The sequence below is a fragment of the Notechis scutatus genome, chromosome 2, assembly GCF_049901735.1.
Source record: "Notechis scutatus isolate UNSWTSFEM ecotype Mainland chromosome 2, rNotScu1.2, whole genome shotgun sequence".
Lineage (NCBI taxonomy): Eukaryota > Metazoa > Chordata > Lepidosauria > Squamata > Elapidae > Notechis > Notechis scutatus.
In genome coordinates this window covers 50659920-50678061 of record NC_142010.1, presented here as the reverse complement: position 1 = coordinate 50678061, position 18142 = coordinate 50659920, and the positions used below count along the sequence as shown (strand labels likewise).

Below are 18142 nucleotides of genomic sequence, written 5' to 3'. Positions count from 1 at the left end.
AGATAGATAGATAGATAGATAGATAGATAGATAGATAGATAGATATAGATAGTATGGGTAACCTGAAGCTTATTTTTCTATAGCTTTCTCACTTATAGCAGGGCATCCTATTTGTTATTTTCTCTGCTGTCTTAAGATCTTATTTTTAGAAATTATTATTAGTCTCTATGTGTTAGCTCTGCACAACACACTTACTAAATTCCTAGCTATTTTCTTCCAGGTGTTTGTGGTTGCTGTGGTTGGGATTGCTCGGGCTGTTGTCTCCATGACAGTCAGTGCTTCTACTGCTGCTACAGTTACTGACAAGGTGAGATCAGCTTTAGTTTTAAGAGGTAGATCTAGATTTGATCCCTTCCCCTTTCCCACTTTCAGTATTGAATTTAATACTAACTTATAATCACAGATGATAATAAAGATATACTCGAGTATCTGGCATATACCTCTCAAAGAAAAAGTTGGAAATTTCAGTTAGATTACTCTCCTGATATTGTTGGAGGGATTCAGGGGTGGTCAAAATATAGTCAAGGTACATTAGGGGGGGGGGGGGTAGGAGATATCCATCCAAAGTGGGCAAATAATAACTAATTTAGAATGAGTTGTTAATGCAACTTATGGCTATTGGTGCATAAGACAAACACTTGAAAGGAAGTGTCAAAACATAAAGTACAAAGCTGAAGTTCATCCTCTTGAGTAATTGGAGCTGGAAGAAAAAGGCATCATAGTAAGAATTACTTTTACTTGCTCAACTTGTTGTGGCCAAGTGAACAAAATTTCCTGAACAATAATTAGGTGTTTATTGCTGCCTAAATAATTTGGCAAGAAACACTTATAGTTGATAGCATATGTGCAAAAAAGAAATTAATGTTGGTATATCATAGGTAGATACTACCAATAGTTCTTGTATATGATAGTGATTATTCAAAAAAACAGAATCATGTATAATGTACTTATTTAAAAATGGTCAGTGTCTTTTAATGTTCAAATTACTAATGTTGCACATTTACTCTCTCTTTGACTTGCTGAATTTGGCTCTCTGATCTGTGTTGTCATCTCTTCTAGATCCTGTGGGAAATCACAAGATTTTTCCTTCTGGCTATTGAGCTGAGCATGGTGATTTTGGGCCTTGCATTTGGTAAGGAGACTTTCTTAGTATTATAGGCACTCTTATTTTTTTTCTTTTCTATAAATTAAAATATGAGGTGGTAGTAAAATGCAAAATGAAGCAGTAATCAATTTACACAAGAAATAGTATTTCAATATTCCCTGCATTCAAAGAACAGGTAAATATTTACTCAGTAGTAGATGACAGCCACATAATGTCATGGTGGCACAGTGGTATGTAGTATTGCAGGCTAACTCTGCCCACTGCCAAGGATTCAATCTTGACTGGCTCAGATTTCCATCCTTCTGAGGTCAGTAAAATGACGACCCAGATTGTTGCGGCAATATGCTGACGTTGTAAATCACTTAGATAGTTCTGTAAAGCACTATAGGACAATATGTCTAAAGGCTATTGCTATTGCTATTCTTTTATTGAATAAAACAGTTTGTTAAGTTATTGATTCTGTTCCAGTGTATTTCTGCTTAGTACATATTTTTATAAAATCACAAATTTTATTTATTTTTCATTTCTATACCAGTGCCCCCCCTATTCATAACAATACTCTGGTGTATATTAGACTAAGAGAGAGCAAAAAGGCCAACATCTAGTGAATTCATGGTTTCAACCAGGCTTCCAGGTACCTGCTCTGAAATTTGAAACACTGCCTTACTCTGACTGAGAATAAGCCATATGTAATCTTAAAAGGAAAAAAAAAACATAAGGCACCCCCTCCCACATTTGCAGCAGTGTCTACATATATATTGCAAAACTTTTTAAAATTAGTTTTAAGAGTCTTCTTTTCATCAAATTTTGAGCCTACACCCAGTCTTAAAACAGTAATAACAAACATAGAACACTGGGCTGTATCTTTACTTAACTTTTCTCTACACTGAATTTCATTTTGTTGTATCTAACAAAATGAAAGTCAATGTAGAGAAAAGTAAAGTCCTACACTTAGGCAAGAAAAACCAAAAGTACACATATAGACTGGGTGAAACCAGGCTTAATAGCAGTAACTGTGAGAGGGAGAGGGATCTTGGAGTCTTAGTGGACAACCAGCTAAATATGAGCCAGCAGTATGCAGCAGCAGCCAAAAAAGCTAATGCAATAACAAAGCTAAGTTGCATTAACAGAGGGATACAATCGAGATCAAGTGAGGTACTAATACCATTCTATAAAGCCTTAGTAAGACTATACCTAGAGTTCTGCATCCAGTTTTATTCACATTATAAAAAAGATGTTGAGACTCTAGAAAAAGTACAGAGAAGAGCAACCAGGATGATTAGTGGACTGGAGACTAGAACATATGAGGAACGGTTACAGGAACTGGGCATGGCTAGTCTAGTGAAGAGAAGGACTAGGGGAGACATGATAGCAGTCTTCCAATATTTGAGGGGCTACCACAGAGAGGAAGGGGCCAAGTTATTTTCTAAAGCGCCTGTAGGCCAGATAAAGAATAATGGATGGAAACAACAAGGAGAGATTTAATCTGGAAATAAGGAGAAACTTTCTGACAGTGAGAACAAACGACCAATGGAACAGCTTGCCCTCAGAAGTTGTGGGAGTGCCATCACTTGAGACTTTCAAGATGAGATTGGACTGCCATTTGTCAGAAATGGTGTAGGGTCTCGCTTGGGGTTGAACTAGATGACCTACAAGGTCCCTTCCAACTCTGATTATCTGTTATCTGATAGTTAGACAGTTAAACTTATTATGTATATGGTTTGACAAAATCTGTATGCAAGACTGATTTGTACTAGAAATTACCATCATGTATTGTTTTACCTGTAGATAGCAGGAGCTAATCCTGTCCCTCCCTTGCGGCTCCCTGTGATTCTGTAGGCAGGTGGAATACAAATAGACTGCTTGTCCCATGGGATGCTCTCCCAAGGCATTTGAATTACTCTGCTTTGATCCTTACCTTTTCATCCTGAGAATAGCTTAAGGAAATACTTATTTGGTGTGAGATAGATAGGATACATTGCCTATTCTTTGCATGCATAAATCAATGTTTTCTAGCTTAGTGCAGCTGGATGAAGGATGAGTTGAAGGAGAAAAACCTGGCACTCTTTCAAAACGTGCTGATATAACAATTTTAAGTTTTCAAGTGTGTTGATGTTTAATGCTCATGTCTTAACTTTATGCTGCTTATCTCTGCATCAGGCAATGTAAGGGAGAAGCTCGCTTTATGCAAGATCAATATTGCTGGATTTGTCTGAGGGTCCTCTGATTTTCAGCAATGAGCAATCTTGCACTATTTATTTATTTATTTGTAAATTTTATTGGCCACCTGTCTTAACATAGACTTTTAAAAGGGCCAGTATTCCATTCCCTTCTTATGTGATCCCTTTCCTCACAATTGCAGTGCATAACATAGTCCATATAATAAAAAGTTCATGAGGATTATTGGGATTGATTCATTATGGGGTTTTTTCAACCATGGGATGTTTACTAAGCTATAATGGCCTGGATTCCATACAGTGCCAAGCCGGAATTGGTAGTTATTCACATTTTGTGACCCAGCAGGATTACACCGAGTAAAGCTACATGTTTGCAGTTCTGTGACCTGTAAATAGTTAAAATGAATTCTGGATCCTTGGATTTAGAAGCCAGAAAAGCTCTGTGAGAGGCAGGCACTCTAAGCTGTTCAGGGGTTGACTCAAGAGTATGATTTTCGTTCCATTAGGCCACCTGGAAAGCAAATCCAGTGTCAAGCGTGTCCTGGGTATCACCACTGTTCTGTCGTTGGCCTACTCGGTGACACAGGTAAGCATAATTAAGGCAGAAACACCTGGCTGTCTAGTTTATGCTCTCAAGGAAAAGCAATTCTTTGGTGCAAAATTCTAGCAGATGGTTTAATGTGAAATAAAGCTGGAAACCACTTAAGTCTTAAGATAAATTTTGGGATAAGTTGGGAAGGGAATAATCTTGAATGTTATTTTGAGTTCAAGAATCCAAGTTGATACATTGCACTAAGCCATGGTTAGTTTAATAGTTTATGGACTAAACTACTAGCATACATCATGGTGTAGAAATCACACTGGCTGGCTTGGCATGAAATACTAACTAAGCTTTCATTACTATATTGCCTTGTCTAATGTTGGTCAGAATAAGGCATCTAACATGCAAACTTTAAGATGTTGAGAGGATTGAGATAGAAGCCCATGATTCTCAGGCCAGAGGTAGCAATTATGTAAACATACAATAAGTGTCAGCTCCGTTCAAAATCCAGGAAAGAAATACTTAGACTCTTGTAATTAGAGAAAAGATGTCTTTTACTGGAAGTCAGTGGTAGCAACAAGAAAATTCTGAATCTGGGGAAATAGGCACGTACATCACATATATCAAGGGAGTGAAACGTTACCACCCCCAATAGTTCAAACTGTTCTTCCAATTAAAAGTTGTGAACTTCATCATGTGGACATCTCCAGGTGGTGATGATTAGTTGACCTTGGCTTAGTCAGATAAAGTTGTGCAGAGAAGAGAAAGCTAAGCAGGAATCAGAAACCCTCTCCAGTTTATACAATGTCAGTTAGTAACACTTTCGGCTCACGTCCCATACATTTCCCCCTTCCACCCCCCTGTTACTCATGGCAGCCGGAAAGAAGCAAAGGAAAGGAAGAAGATCTTGAAGGCTGACAATAAGCGTTTGATATCTAAGCCATTGTGCATGGTGCCAAGACTATTAATTTGTGCAAAGGGCAGGAGAAAGAAACCAGAAAGAAGAGTAAGTTAAGACCATCATGGCTGTAAGTGTCATCCTACCCTTCTCATTGATAGTGGACAACCAGTTATTTCTACTGGTTTTAACTTGCAGTTTTGGTGCTAAATTTTCTGCAGGACTGCATCTGTCCCCGAGTTACTCTAACACGTTTGATCACGCCAGGAGAAGCAGCTAGTTGTTTCTCATTTTCAGGTGCTATCTTAAGTGTTTTTCCATGATGTGGCTGACTTTCTGAAATTATCTCCCATTAGAGGTCTGGTTATCAGTTTCTGGAAAAAAAAATGGGGGGGGGGGATTTTGGGGTTTGGATTCCATATATCACGTTGGGATGTTTTAATGTATTTATTAGCTATTTTTGCTTGATTATTGTGCCTTGTTTATTATTGTGAATTACAATCTGGAAAAAAAGGTACAAGTGAATAAATAGACTGTAGGATGTCATTTTCTCTGCCACAAAGAATCTTTTGCAGCCAAACTATGAGATTTCTATTTGGTATAGAAGAAGCAAATACAGAAGTTGTAAAATCAGGAAATCCGTGACTTCCTGTCAAGTCTTGGTCAAGGTTAGGGTTATGTTAAATATATAATGTTACTTAGATTGTTGTAGGTGCCATTTTCTTCTACTATAACTATTACACTTTTTTTTTAATTTCACCAAGCAACGTGGGAGCAATCTAAAGTACATTAATGGAATCTCATTTGTGTCTATCTCTATCCTGGGAATTAAATCCAAAGGCTATCATTGTTCCAGGTATAACAAATATTCTGAAGCTTCTCTTTTGCAAAATAGGCTGAGAGATGGTGTGATGCAAAGTGCTGACTTTTCAGTGATGCCTCTTCCTCAAGCATTTCAGAATGAAAACAGGAGCGTTTTTTGTAAATATTTACAGAATGTCTTTTCTCATTGCTCCCTATCAATTTTCAGGGAACTCTCGAAATCCGTTATCCTGATGCTCAACTCTCAGCAGAAGATTTTAATATTTATAGCCATGGAGGAAGGCATTTCTGGCTTGCCAGCTCTAGTTTCTTCTTCCTGGTAAGTAAGAAAGTAAACTTTTTGAGCACCAAAACATTGGCATTTTTCCTGGATAACTAGAATTGCCTTTTTAAAATCTTATTAATATCTTGTAAATACAACAATATTAGTCACAATGAAAATAAGGCAGGATCTTGGATAATCTCTGTCTGCCATTAATAGCTTCTATGCCCACCCATCTGCCGTTTCTCTTCATGATAGGTTTATTCCTTTGTGGTGGTGCTTCCCAAAACTCCCTTGAAGGATCGTATTTCTCTGCCATGTAAGTTAACTTTTCTCTCTTCAAGCTGGATTATTTTGTTCAGTTCTGCAGTATTAGGGTTTCCGTAGTTCCCAAAGGCAGGCTGCTGCTCCTGCTGTCTTGCAGGTCAAACCCAGTCATTTTCTTCTTTAAAGGTTTGCAAGTGTAGCTATAGTAGCACTGAATCTATTCTTCCTTGAACTAACTGATAACAAAAGCATTCTCCAATCTGGAGAGAGTTACAGAAGTTGGCATTAAGTACAGTCATCAGCTTAGTGGCCTCAGGGCCTTCTGCACTTGAGATAATTTTTTTGCACCTATTATTTGATTGGGAAGGAGAAACTGAGACCCTTCCTGGGAAAAGCAAATCTTATACCCTGTTTCTCCAACAATACGGCCTCCCCCAATAGGAAGTCCCAGCATGTTTTATAGGCATGAAATGAAATTAAGCCCCTCCCCCCAAATTAAGGCCTATATTAAAGCATACGAAATGGGGGGGATGGTGGGGGGGCTTGCCGTTTGGAAGTACTTTTGTTGCACACCCGGATATGGTGCTGCCTGCGTTGACCCCAATACAAAGTGCCCCACCAACGCCGAGGTCAACATCCAAGCCGTCGCCGCCCACCCACCCGAAGATGCAAGGGGGGGGGGGGAGGAAATTAAGTCACCCCCGAAAAGACGGCCTAGCCATTTTTTCGGGGCTCAAAAAAAAAAAAAAAAAAAAAGACCCGGCCTTATTATATGAGAAACACGGTAGCACATGAAACCTGCAACAGAGCACCTAATTTTGATTTTCTTTATTTCATATCAGGTAAAATAGGTTCTTGGTGAGAGAAGCAGCCGTGCTTTCAAATGACACTCCCTTTCCTGCCTTCAATTTTAGAGTGTTAAACTGTGGTTACACTTAGCATGAATATATAATTGTGGTCTTCGTTAACTTTATTATTTAACCTTCAAGTGCAGTGGAAGAAATGAAATGGATGAGTGCCATTCAGGATGGCCTTTGAGACCATAATACAAAGAAGCAGTGGGAGAATGAGCAAATTCAAGTTATGTTAAATTTAATTTATGTTAAATTGAAATTGCACATAAGTAGATGGTCCAATCATAAATGGAAAGTGCTGTGAAATTGGCATTTTGTGCTCAAGTGCTTTCAATGCTGGGTTTTACTGTGTTCCCTTTAAAAAAAATCTTTCAGTAAATTGCTGTTTCTGTCTCTTGTGTTTTTCCAGCAAGGAAGAGTTTCTATATCTATGCAGGAATTCTTGCTGTGCTCAATTTAGTGCAAGGTGTCGGCAGTGCTCTGCTTTGTGCAGGTATCATTGAAGGCTTATGGTAGGTATTCTGAAGTCTGATAGAGCCATAGAACCATCAAAATGACTTTTGGGTGGAGGCAAACAGTTTCCAACCAATTTTTCAATAAAGATTAGCTTTTTCAGGTATAGACTCTGAAGTTACTGAGGGACAACTCTTTTCCCATCCCTGTTGTGCCCTCAGGGGTGGCCCCTTGGATTCTTTTATCTGCCATTGCATATGGAAGCCATCATTTCTTCCCTGGGCCCTTTCCTCCTTTTGATGGGGAGTGAATTATGTTCCATAATAGAGAGTAATCACTGTGGCCTGATTCCTAAGTCTAAAGTCTTTGTCTCTGTCCTTCTCTTATCTCTGTAAAGGTCAGTGGGAGGAAATCAAGATACTTGGTCCCTGTTGCTTTGAGCACTGCTTTATTTAAGTAGGCTGAACCAAACAGTGAGTCAAAGATCTCCCCTTTTATTTCACACACAGGGAGAATGTTCTTTGGTGCCTGGAGTAATTCATCTGGTGGCATGCTAGTTTCTTGTAGTTGCATTAAATACATTAATTTTTCATCTTCGTCCTGGGAACATGTGAGAATCTTCTTGTGGGTTTCTTAGGCCAGCAGCTCCTCCTTCCCTACTTGAAACTGAGTGACATTGGAGCTGGGGTGGCACAGGCAGTCAATTTGATCTCAACCTTGTGTGTGTTTGGCCTTAGGCCAACCTCCCTAACGTTTGGCCAGTGCAATTAACAAGGGGGAGATCAGGTTAGGTCGTGGCGGCAGGTCTGGTCCACTGAAGAGGAGAAAGAAGAGCACAAAGTGAGAACTCCCACAGAAGACCCCGTTTTCCCCTGTAAAAGAGCTATTTTTCTTATAAAAGAATGGTTTATTGTTCTTCCTCATGGAATTGGGAACTGCACTATCAAGTACCCTAGGACCATTGGCTCACTTCTTCTAAGAAGCCTATTTAGCAGAAGTCTGTGTAGATTACACCACTTAGCTACATTCTCATTCTGAAAAGTATATACCACTTAATAAAGCTTACTCCAAGTAGCGGTGAAGATTGCAACTGCTTACTTCTGTTAAAGTAACAGAAACAAGTTCGCCGAACGTGGGCAAAGCACTGAGAGGCACCATTAAGAGCCACTGTGTGCTTGGCTCAGTCGTATGGAAAATCTGTATTACCACATTCAGCTTATGCCTATCGTAAACACCTTGCTGTCATCCTGTACTGGAGATGGATTGAACGACAGTGACAAACTTAAACCACAAGCAAAGTAGGCACTAAATGGATTGGCAATGGGCTGGATTTAGTCTCCTACACATGTACGGTTGTGAGAATGAATTCACAAACGAAGCTTCTCGTGGAAAATAAACCAGTAAAGGAAAAAGCAAAAGGAACCCCAGACTTCCTTGCCATGACTGTGTTTGATTATTTAAAACATTTATATAGTCACCCATCTTACCACAAATTCTGTCAAAAGCAGGGTGAACTGTTAGAAAAATAAGTAGTTTTTAAGGAATGGCATCTACTGGTACCCAGGAAGCAGCTCCCCTCAGTTTCAGGGCCTGCACCCTGGGACAGAATCTCTCCAGAGTTTTGCTCTGCTCTGCTCAACCCACCTGTTTCCGAAAATGCCCTAAAAATATGGCTTTCTCCTCACCCTTGCATGGGGTGGCAGCAGGTTTTTTCAGGTAATTTCATTGCAGGTAATTGTGAGAATATATGTTTTTTTCTGTTGGAAATTTTATAAAGTGCCCCCTGAAGTTATTTTTGGAATGGGCAGCCTAGAAATTGGATAAATTAAAAAAAAGTTTAGACGACAAAGAGTACAACTTTAAGTAGACCTACATACTCCCCCGCCCCCTTGCTTTAAGACAAACTGGATGTGCTTTTATTCATTTTGTGGTACAAGAGCAGCATTCATTTATTCCCTAGTAGTTGGGAATAGATAACCTTACAGCTGGAGAATAATATTGTGATTTGTTTCAAGGATATTTTGATTTGGCAATTGCTGTGCCATGATGTAACAAAAAGAGAGAGAGCGAACACATAATGGTACCTATTATCAGAATAAAACAAAAACGCAATCATTCCTACCTTTTAAAAATGAACATTCATGAGAGAAACCTGATGGCCCTAGGCATTATTGAGAATAGGTTTAGTGCAGTCATTGAACTGTGTTTGTGGCCCCTTTGTCCCCTAGGCTGTGCAAACACTGTGTGATAAAAGGCCCTTTTGTGGAGAAACTCTGAAAGTATCTACTCTGACCTTGACTCTCTGGAGGTCTTTGAAGGAAGAAGCCAGGCCTGGGAACTGTCCCCTCTGAAAACGTATATTTACTAAGCCTTCTTTCTTGGTTTCTCTGTTGTCAAGGAATACAACCCTTTCCTGAAAATTGAGCCCGTGGGGCATGCATGTTAGTAGTGTAGAAGCAGATGCTAAATGTTTTTGCGTTTCATCTGTTCACAGCTGTGTGGATGCCACCACCTTCCTCTATTTCAGCTTTTTTGCTCCACTCATCTATGTGGCATTTCTGAAAAGTTTCTTTGGGTAAGCTTTTTCATTTATTTTATTACAGTCCCTTAATCTTGTTTTTGGGGGTTATGTGTCCAGGGAAGTTTAGACTAGAGCAGACAGATAACTTCCTCACTATACAGTAATTGAATTGAAATTCCAACAATAGTAATGAGAACAGCAATTTTAAAAAGTGTAGAGGTAATCTGCTATTTTCCACCATACTTGGGACCAGAATTTCCATTGCTTAATGGAAACATAGTTTCTGTGTGAGTCACGTCTGATTTTACAACCTTGTCTGACAGCATTGTTAAGCAAATCGCTGCAGTTGTTAAGTGAATCATGCAGTCATTAAATGAACCTGGCTTCTCCATTGACTTTGCTTGCTGAAAGCCAGGTGGAGAGGTCACAAAATGGTGATCACGTAATACCAGGATGCTGCAACTGTAAATGCATATCAGGTGGCCAATCACTCAAATTTTGATCATATGCAATGGCCATAAATGTGAGGCTCAGTTGTAAGCCCAGCAACACTATACATTATGTTGGTCTGTGAAATGGAGACAATAAGGCCATTTAAAAAATAATAAAGTGCAGTTTAGCTAAATTGGTGAACAGAATAAAAGGTAAAGGTTCCCCTTGCACATACATGCTAGTTGTTTCCGGCTCTAGGGGGTGATGCTCATCTCAGTTACAAAGCCGAAGAGAATAAAGCAATTCTAATTCCCAGGGTTAGTAAATACCAGGAATTCTTTTTGCCAGTGTTCTAAAAGAATATTTATTGAATTTAGACTGCCATCTGGTGGCCACATGGGGAATTGAGAAATACTTGAAATAATTTAAATTGCTCTTAAATTGCTGATCAGTTATTCTGTCTGTTTTATGTTCAGGCAGATTTATCCAGAACTTGCATATTTTTTATAGTTAGCTTTTGATTTTGCTGGAAATGTATTTGTAGGATTGCTTAGCAAAAATGAAGAGGGTTCCTGAATTTAATGGACAAACCTCATCAGTTGGTAATCTCTATTAAAAGGGCAGAAACTCAGCCTTTTTTCTGCTTCACACAGCTGTTCCTTGTAGCAGATAGCACAGGGGAATAATGCCACAGGCATATGTCATTTTTTAAAAGTTGAGCATTGTGGTAATTAACTAAGAGAAAAGGAACGTTCTGAAAGTGTGTTTTTTTGCCATGTTGCTTGAGGAGAGCATTTTAATTAATTAATTATTCTAATTTATATAGCTGCCCATCTCATATTTAATTTATATAGCTGCCCATCTCACATTTAACTCACATTTAATTTTAATTACAATATACATAGCATGATTTTTAGAGCAAGCAAAATGTTAGTCTATTTTATTACTTGATGAGTTAGAAGTATTTTTATGCCTGTTAAAGTTAGATAATACCAGAGCTTCTTTGCCCAATGCTAGGGGTATAGCACATCAAAGCTTACCCTAATTCAAATAGACATTTTGATGTAGGCGTTTGATTTTAGTATGATGCTGGTTCTTAAATCAACAATATTATTTAGGATTGTAGTTATGAATACAAGAACAATAAAGGAAAGCCAGTTTGGTCTAATGGTTAAGCCTAGAAAGTGGGATGCTGAAAGTTCAAATCCTACTTTACCCATGAAAGCCATTTGGTGACTTTGGGCCAGTCACTTTCTCTCAGCCCAACCTACCTCACAAGGCTGTTGTGAGGAAAAATAGGAGGAAGATTTGTTGTATATGTTTGCCACCTTGGGTTGTTTGTAAAAATAATAAAGCAGGCGAGATACAAATAAACAATAAGCTATATATTGCCGATCGCTATTTATTTCAGGAATTATGTGCAATAGGAGTGGTGTGGTGGTCTAGAGGTGGAGCTCTCACCTCACAATCAGGAGGCTGTGAGTTCGGTCCTAGGTAGAGGCAGATATTTCTCTCTCTGGATAGAATGAGAATCTGCTGAACAAAAACTCCGCATTGGTGACAGGAAGGGTATCCGGCCATTAAACACTCCGCTAGCTCCATTCGATTGCCCAGACTCTACCCTGCAAGGGATTATGGGGTTGTTAAAAGATGATGCTGATGATTATGAGCAATAGATTCTCTCCTTACCCAGAATTAGAGGAGCTTCTCCTTTTCTTTCTTATTATTTTAGGTCTGAACCAAAGATCCTCTTCTCCTATAAATGCCAGGTGGATGAACCTGAGGATGTTGATGTGCATCTTCCCCATGCTTATGGGGTAACCAAAAAAGAAGGGCTGGATTCTGGCTTCTACTCCAACACTCAGATTGACACCACGGCATACCTGGACGATGTTGCTTCCATGCCGTACCACGTGGGCAGCATCAATAGCATTGACAGTGATCGATGGAAAGCCATTAACTCCTAAAGGCAGATGTGGTTGAAAGAATCACTTTCTCTTGCACCCATTGTTCCATTCAGATAATCTTTTGGAACTCTGATGTGTTTGTCCTTCTCTTTCATTGGAGGTGTTATTTTTAACAAAGATATTTGAATTCTGTATGGAACATAAAATTGACAACTGTAGTCTTCCTGGAAGGACAATACTCATCTTTGTGAGACAGCGTACAGATTGCTTCATTTCAGACATGCATAAATGCTGACTTTTCATATTCTTGGCATTCCAAATCTACATGGTTAGACCGTTTGTCACCTTTTGTTCGTGATAAAATGCACATTCTACCAGGAATATTGACTATTCCTCCGGATACACACCCACACACAAACAATCTGAAATTAAGGTTGGAATGCCTTGTTCGCATTTTATTTTATTTTTAGGTTTGATTTAGTTATTATTTGTATTCCCAACAAGTTCAAATTCCCAGCAGTAACCTTCACTTTGGAATTGGAGGATAATAAGTTCCTGCATTTTGGGCAACTAATGTATGATTGAAATGGAGGTGGGAGAACTCTGGAAGTTTTTGAGCATCTCATAATTCTTCCCAGGGAAGTTGGGAGTATATTGCATTTTAAAAAGACCTTACATAGAGGAGGAGAGGAAAGGAAAGTAGTCAGCAAGGAAAGGTCTCTGGAACACATTGCTGTGTGACTGAACTACTGTGATTTATTGACATGCAGGCATGTTTCATACACTGTATAATTTTCAGAATGAGAATGTAGCCAAGTGAGTGTTATGGAATGATGTACTGTAAGACCAACAGCACTTCTGTGCAAATGGGATTGGGTAGGGAGAAGATGGCTTGGGTGGAAATTCTAAAATGAAAAGGGTAGAAGAGCAAATAGAAATATTTTAGGAGCCTGTTTTAGACAGCTTGCTATTGATGCTTGGGATGGCATCTAAATAGAGTGCAAGCCTGAAGTCACTATGGGGTCTAGATTAAAGACAAGCTATTTATAATATTAGTTGTGGTCTGGTCCTCCTGGTTAGGACCGTATTAATAAGGATAGTGTTGGACCTGGTTTTTCTGAAATCTTTGGTAACACTTGGCTGATAATTGCATTAGTGAAGTTGGTAATGCCCGAATTTGGAAGACTTCTGGAGGCTTTCCTTTGAGATTAGTAAAGTAAAAGAATGTTAATTTCTTTTATTATAATCAAGATGCTTCTGGAAAGAGAATAATATAAGATTGGCTATACTTTGAAGGCAAGAAGAAAAATAGCATATCTAAAATGTTCCAAAAAGCTTGCATTTTGTGCCCATGCATTATGCCTTTTGTTGTTGTTGATGTTCTTGCTGTAAGGTTAAGTGGAAAATGCATAATTATGGGCACCCTTAATAGTGTGCGAACTGTGGGTAAAATTATTTGAATAGAGACTGGCTAGGAGGCAAGTGTAGACACAGCTAATTGGATTTAAAATTCCATAAAATAAGAATGACAAACCAAAATGTATTTTTCCTATTGTTACGATGGCAATTAATTCAGGATCATTTATGCTACAAATGGATGAATAAGGTTAGGATTCCAGAAACTCACAGCAATTTTTTAAAAATTTATTTGCTTTAAGGAAGCCTTTTAGAACTGAGGCACAAAAAGAAAAAAAAATATTTTGTCTACTGAATGCAGACGTTATTCCCTTTTTCCTAAAAATTCTGCCATTTGTGATTTCTGCTTGCTAAAGCCAACACCAATGTACATAAGATCTTGGTTTTAAGTGTTTCAAAATGATCTAAATTCAGAAAAATTCAGAAAAAGAAGACTCATGCTTAAAACTGCTATTTGGATGTGTTGTTAATGAAGATTAGCATGTTTGATATGATAGAAAACAAAAAAATGTCTTTAATTTTGTTGTTGGCCAGAGTAGCAGTTTCTAAACATCACAATTTGGTACTTTAATTTGACTTGCTGGTGTTAGAAGCATTATTGTCTTGTGGCAAGAAATCTTACATAATTTGTAATTGACATCTCATTAATTTTTATGGTGTTAATTGGAATTAGGCTGGTGGAAACCTCTGTTCAGAAATGATAATTTATTGCAGCATTATGTGAGCTGGATCATACAAAACTTGTATTCCCAGGCAACTGGTCAGTTTTTTATTAATTTCTCAATTCCCTACTTCTATAGGATATCCCAATCTCTTTCTCCTCCCCAGCCAGAATTCCCCAATATCCTTACATGGGCTAGTCTCATTAGAGTGGATTAGTGTTATAGACCCACAGATCTGGAAGGAATAAAGTTGGAGAAAGCTTCCGGCACCTTAAGGTGCATGTGTGAAATGAAAGGATTCTTAATATGAAGATGGATATCTTTGATAATGTGAATCGGGATGAGATTACATTTTAGATACGTTTACTAACCATGTTCTGCATCAAATATCGTCCATTCAGTCAACTATGATCACTTTTCCACTGTAGAATCCTGTTGTTCATCACCACAATGACTTGATTGTTAAACGCCTCTTTATATATCTATCTTTGTCTTCTGCTGCTGAGGAGAAACTGCACTAAGTGAAAGAAATGTCTTCTTCCAAGTATACTGATTTTAAAGTGTATATAGATAATGCCTTCCATGTTCAGAGCAAAATACCATCCATAAACGGGCAATGTTTGTGGAGGTGAATGTATTGCATCTCTCATGAAATGTTGGAACAAACTTAAAAAATAAAGCTATGTATATTTTTGTCTGTAAAATACATGACCTTTGACGTAAATGAAGACATCTCCCCATCAGCGATAATCTGCCTGCATTCCCATATTTTTCTGCTAATCCCCCCCAAAAAAAAAAAAAAACACACACCCAAGGTAGCCTGCTATACTGTAATGAAATGCTTTTATTTTAAGGAGAAAAGTCATTGTTAAGATTGTTTTTAGTCAAATCTGGCTTAAGTTTTAGAGTGGTGTTTTCAGATTGTGATCACACCTTCAGATAGGGCTCAGTGTCACATCAACCTAGAACTAACTGGGTTTGATATTTTCTTGCCACAGTTGTTAAGTGAATCACTGCAGGTATTAAGTTAGTAATATGGTTGTTAAACGAATCTGGCTTCCGTATTGACTTTGCTTGTCAGAAGATCGCAAAAGGGGATCCCATGACCCTGGGACACTGCAACCATCATACTAGTTTCCCAGCATCTGAATTTTGGTCATGCGACCATGGATTCTGCAATAATCATAAGTGTTAAAAATGGTCATAGGTCACTTTTTTCAGTGCCACTGTAACTTCAAACTGTCACTCAGTGAACTACTGTTAGTTGAGGACTACCTGTAGTACTTTTGGGATTCACATGTGAAGCAGATTCAGTTTATGTTGCTTAGTTAGATATAAAGAGATTATGGTAAAACTATTCTCCCCCCCCCCCCCCAGTGCTTGCTTTGAGTAAGTCCCTCTACTCAATAAAGTGAACTATTTTTGAAATGCCTCTCTGTTTATTAAACTTGTCCTTCATCTTCGTGAATACCAGGACTGTAGAAATATAAAATACTATGATCAATGAAAAATGGCAGCAACTTCACTGGTCCATAATTAAACATCTGAGTAAATGAAAAAGTATGAAATCAATAATTGCAAAATTAGTGCTGACTGACAACTGAAAAAGAAAAACTTCCTTTAACCACAACAAAGCACATTTCCCTGGTTATCTTTGCCTGTGGGATACAATTATTGGTGCATGCTGTTTTAGACTTTAAACAGCAATATAGTATTTTGAATGGGGCTTGAAAAAAAATCCAGACAGCTAGTACTTAATACTAGTACTTTGTTCCATTATTACTCTGAATAGCACAGAATATAAATTCCAAACAATAAAATATACTATAAATTGCATTTCCTGTAAAACTCGGGCACCTGAATTTGCCCTGAAGCGGATAAAAACTTGATCCCGAACTTGGGAGAGTCTAACTTAGCAAAATGTTGTTTTTGCTCCTCCCAACAGTACAAATCCTGAATATTTACGGCAAAGTGAAAATGTTTTATTAAGAGGGAGGGTCAAGTCTTCATTTTGGGTACAGAATAAGAGACATGAGAGTTAAACGAGAAAACTGATCATAACATTCCACAAGTGGCAAATTAATGGGTTTCATCACCCTCATTTTCAATTGAATTTGTATGTTTCTTAATGTTTGCAGTTATATTCAAGGGCTTCCAGAATAGAGTCACTATTGTTTCATTGCTGAAAAAGCTAATTCTTGTACAATAAAACAAGAGAAATGGTTTTGGCTAAAAAGAAAGTACGGTTCCTGAACTTCAAAAGTAAGCATGGGTATCATGTTAAAATGTTAAAATCAATTTTATTAACAAGCCTATAAATCCAGATTGATAATATTAAAGCAAAATAAATAAATGCTTAACTCTGGCTGTTCTGATTAGATTTCTGCATGGCAGTTATTATTTTGGTTGAAAGGAAAATAGAAAACATCAAACAACAGTAGCCATTAAATCCCTAAGTTTTTGTGTTTCTGTATGTTCTGCACTATTTGAAGTTTGCAAGTTTTAAGACCAGCCCTATTTTGTTTTTAACTATGCTTTTATGTATTTATTTATATCCCACTTTTATTATTTTTACAAACAACTCAAAGTGACTAACACAGGATTGTCAAACTTGCAGGCCAGATGTGTCACATGCTCTCCCATGTCCGGTTTAGCAAAGGGAAAAAAGTTGCAATACGTCATGTGATGATGCGAGTTTGACATCCTGGCTTAACATATCTAACACACCCTCGTCGTATTCTCCCCACGACAACCCTGGGAGGTGTGCTGAGCTGAGAGTGATTGGCTAAAGTTACCCAGCTGGTTTTCATGGCTAAGGCAGGACTAGAACTCACACTCTCTTGGTTTCTAGTCTGGTGCCTTAACCACTAGACCAAACTGCCTTTTCTATGGGTTGTTGTGAGCTGGTTAGAATCATTATATGAGATAGGTGGCCAAATAAACCCTTTAAATAAAAATAACTATGGTAAGGGGAGGGTGATATATTTCCAGCGAGCAGGCACCATCATGGAAAAGGCATGCCACCTTGGTCCCGTAAGTTGACATGGTTCCCATCCTATTGGAGTTGTGGGACAGACCCTGGGAAGGAGGCCCAATAATAATCCAGTCCTATGTTGTGTGGGGCTTTATAGTGGTAACCAGCACTTAATTTAGATTGAAGAATTACAATATTGAAGAACTAGTCTTGCCATTGCATTTTGGACTTAGAATTAGATGTTGGAATTAGGTGTTTTTAAATGTATGTAAAAAAATAAACTGCTTGTAGAGGAAAGAGAACCACTGTAATTATGAAATGGATTACACACAAATACACACACGCACACATACACTGCTGTAGGCAATAGCTAGCCCTTTGTTTTTGAATTTAAATAATTGAATTTTATCATTCTTTTCATGTTTAGTAAATATTGGAAGGTTTCTTTATGCTGGTTGCTATGGTGATATAAGACCAAGTCCCTTTACAGATTAAGAAATGAACTCCTAAACCTACAATTAGCAGCTTCAGGTACTCAAACAGATAACAAACATTCTATTATTTTGCATTGGAGGCAGTCAGCTTTTATTATAATACAACAGCTAAATGTTTGTGCTTTTAATGTGCCTTGAATTTTGAAACTTCAATTTTTATTCCTTTTTAAGGTGCTATCAGGAACAATAGAATAAAATAAAAAGCGTTTATTTTCATTATGACTTCTTATGGTTGCCACATATTGTACCAGTGATCCCAAATACAACTGTTATTTTGGGTTGGAACAGGCACAAATGTTCCTCCTTCAGCTTTTTAAGGCAATATGTTTTTATCTATTTTTAATTGTCAAATTTGAT

The 18142-nt window shown here is 38.0% G+C and overlaps 1 protein-coding gene across 2 annotated transcripts in view; it reads left to right on the top strand.

The window, feature by feature from the left end:
* Positions 1 to 15041, top strand: part of TPRA1 (transmembrane protein adipocyte associated 1) — a 42489-nt gene extending 27448 nt beyond the window's left edge. For both annotated transcript variants that reach the window (XM_087954685.1, XM_087954686.1), the window contains 8 exons: positions 221 to 307; positions 1060 to 1132; positions 3789 to 3868; positions 5752 to 5862; positions 6064 to 6124; positions 7336 to 7438; positions 9874 to 9954; positions 12065 to 15041. In XM_087954685.1, the coding sequence (XP_087810811.1) occupies positions 221 to 307; positions 1060 to 1132; positions 3789 to 3868; positions 5752 to 5862; positions 6064 to 6124; positions 7336 to 7438; positions 9874 to 9954; positions 12065 to 12299 (831 nt within the window). In that variant the 3' untranslated portion in view covers positions 12300 to 15041. The remainder of the gene's footprint in view (positions 1 to 220; positions 308 to 1059; positions 1133 to 3788; positions 3869 to 5751; positions 5863 to 6063; positions 6125 to 7335; positions 7439 to 9873; positions 9955 to 12064) is intronic.
* The last annotated feature ends 3101 nt before the right edge of the window (positions 15042 to 18142 follow it).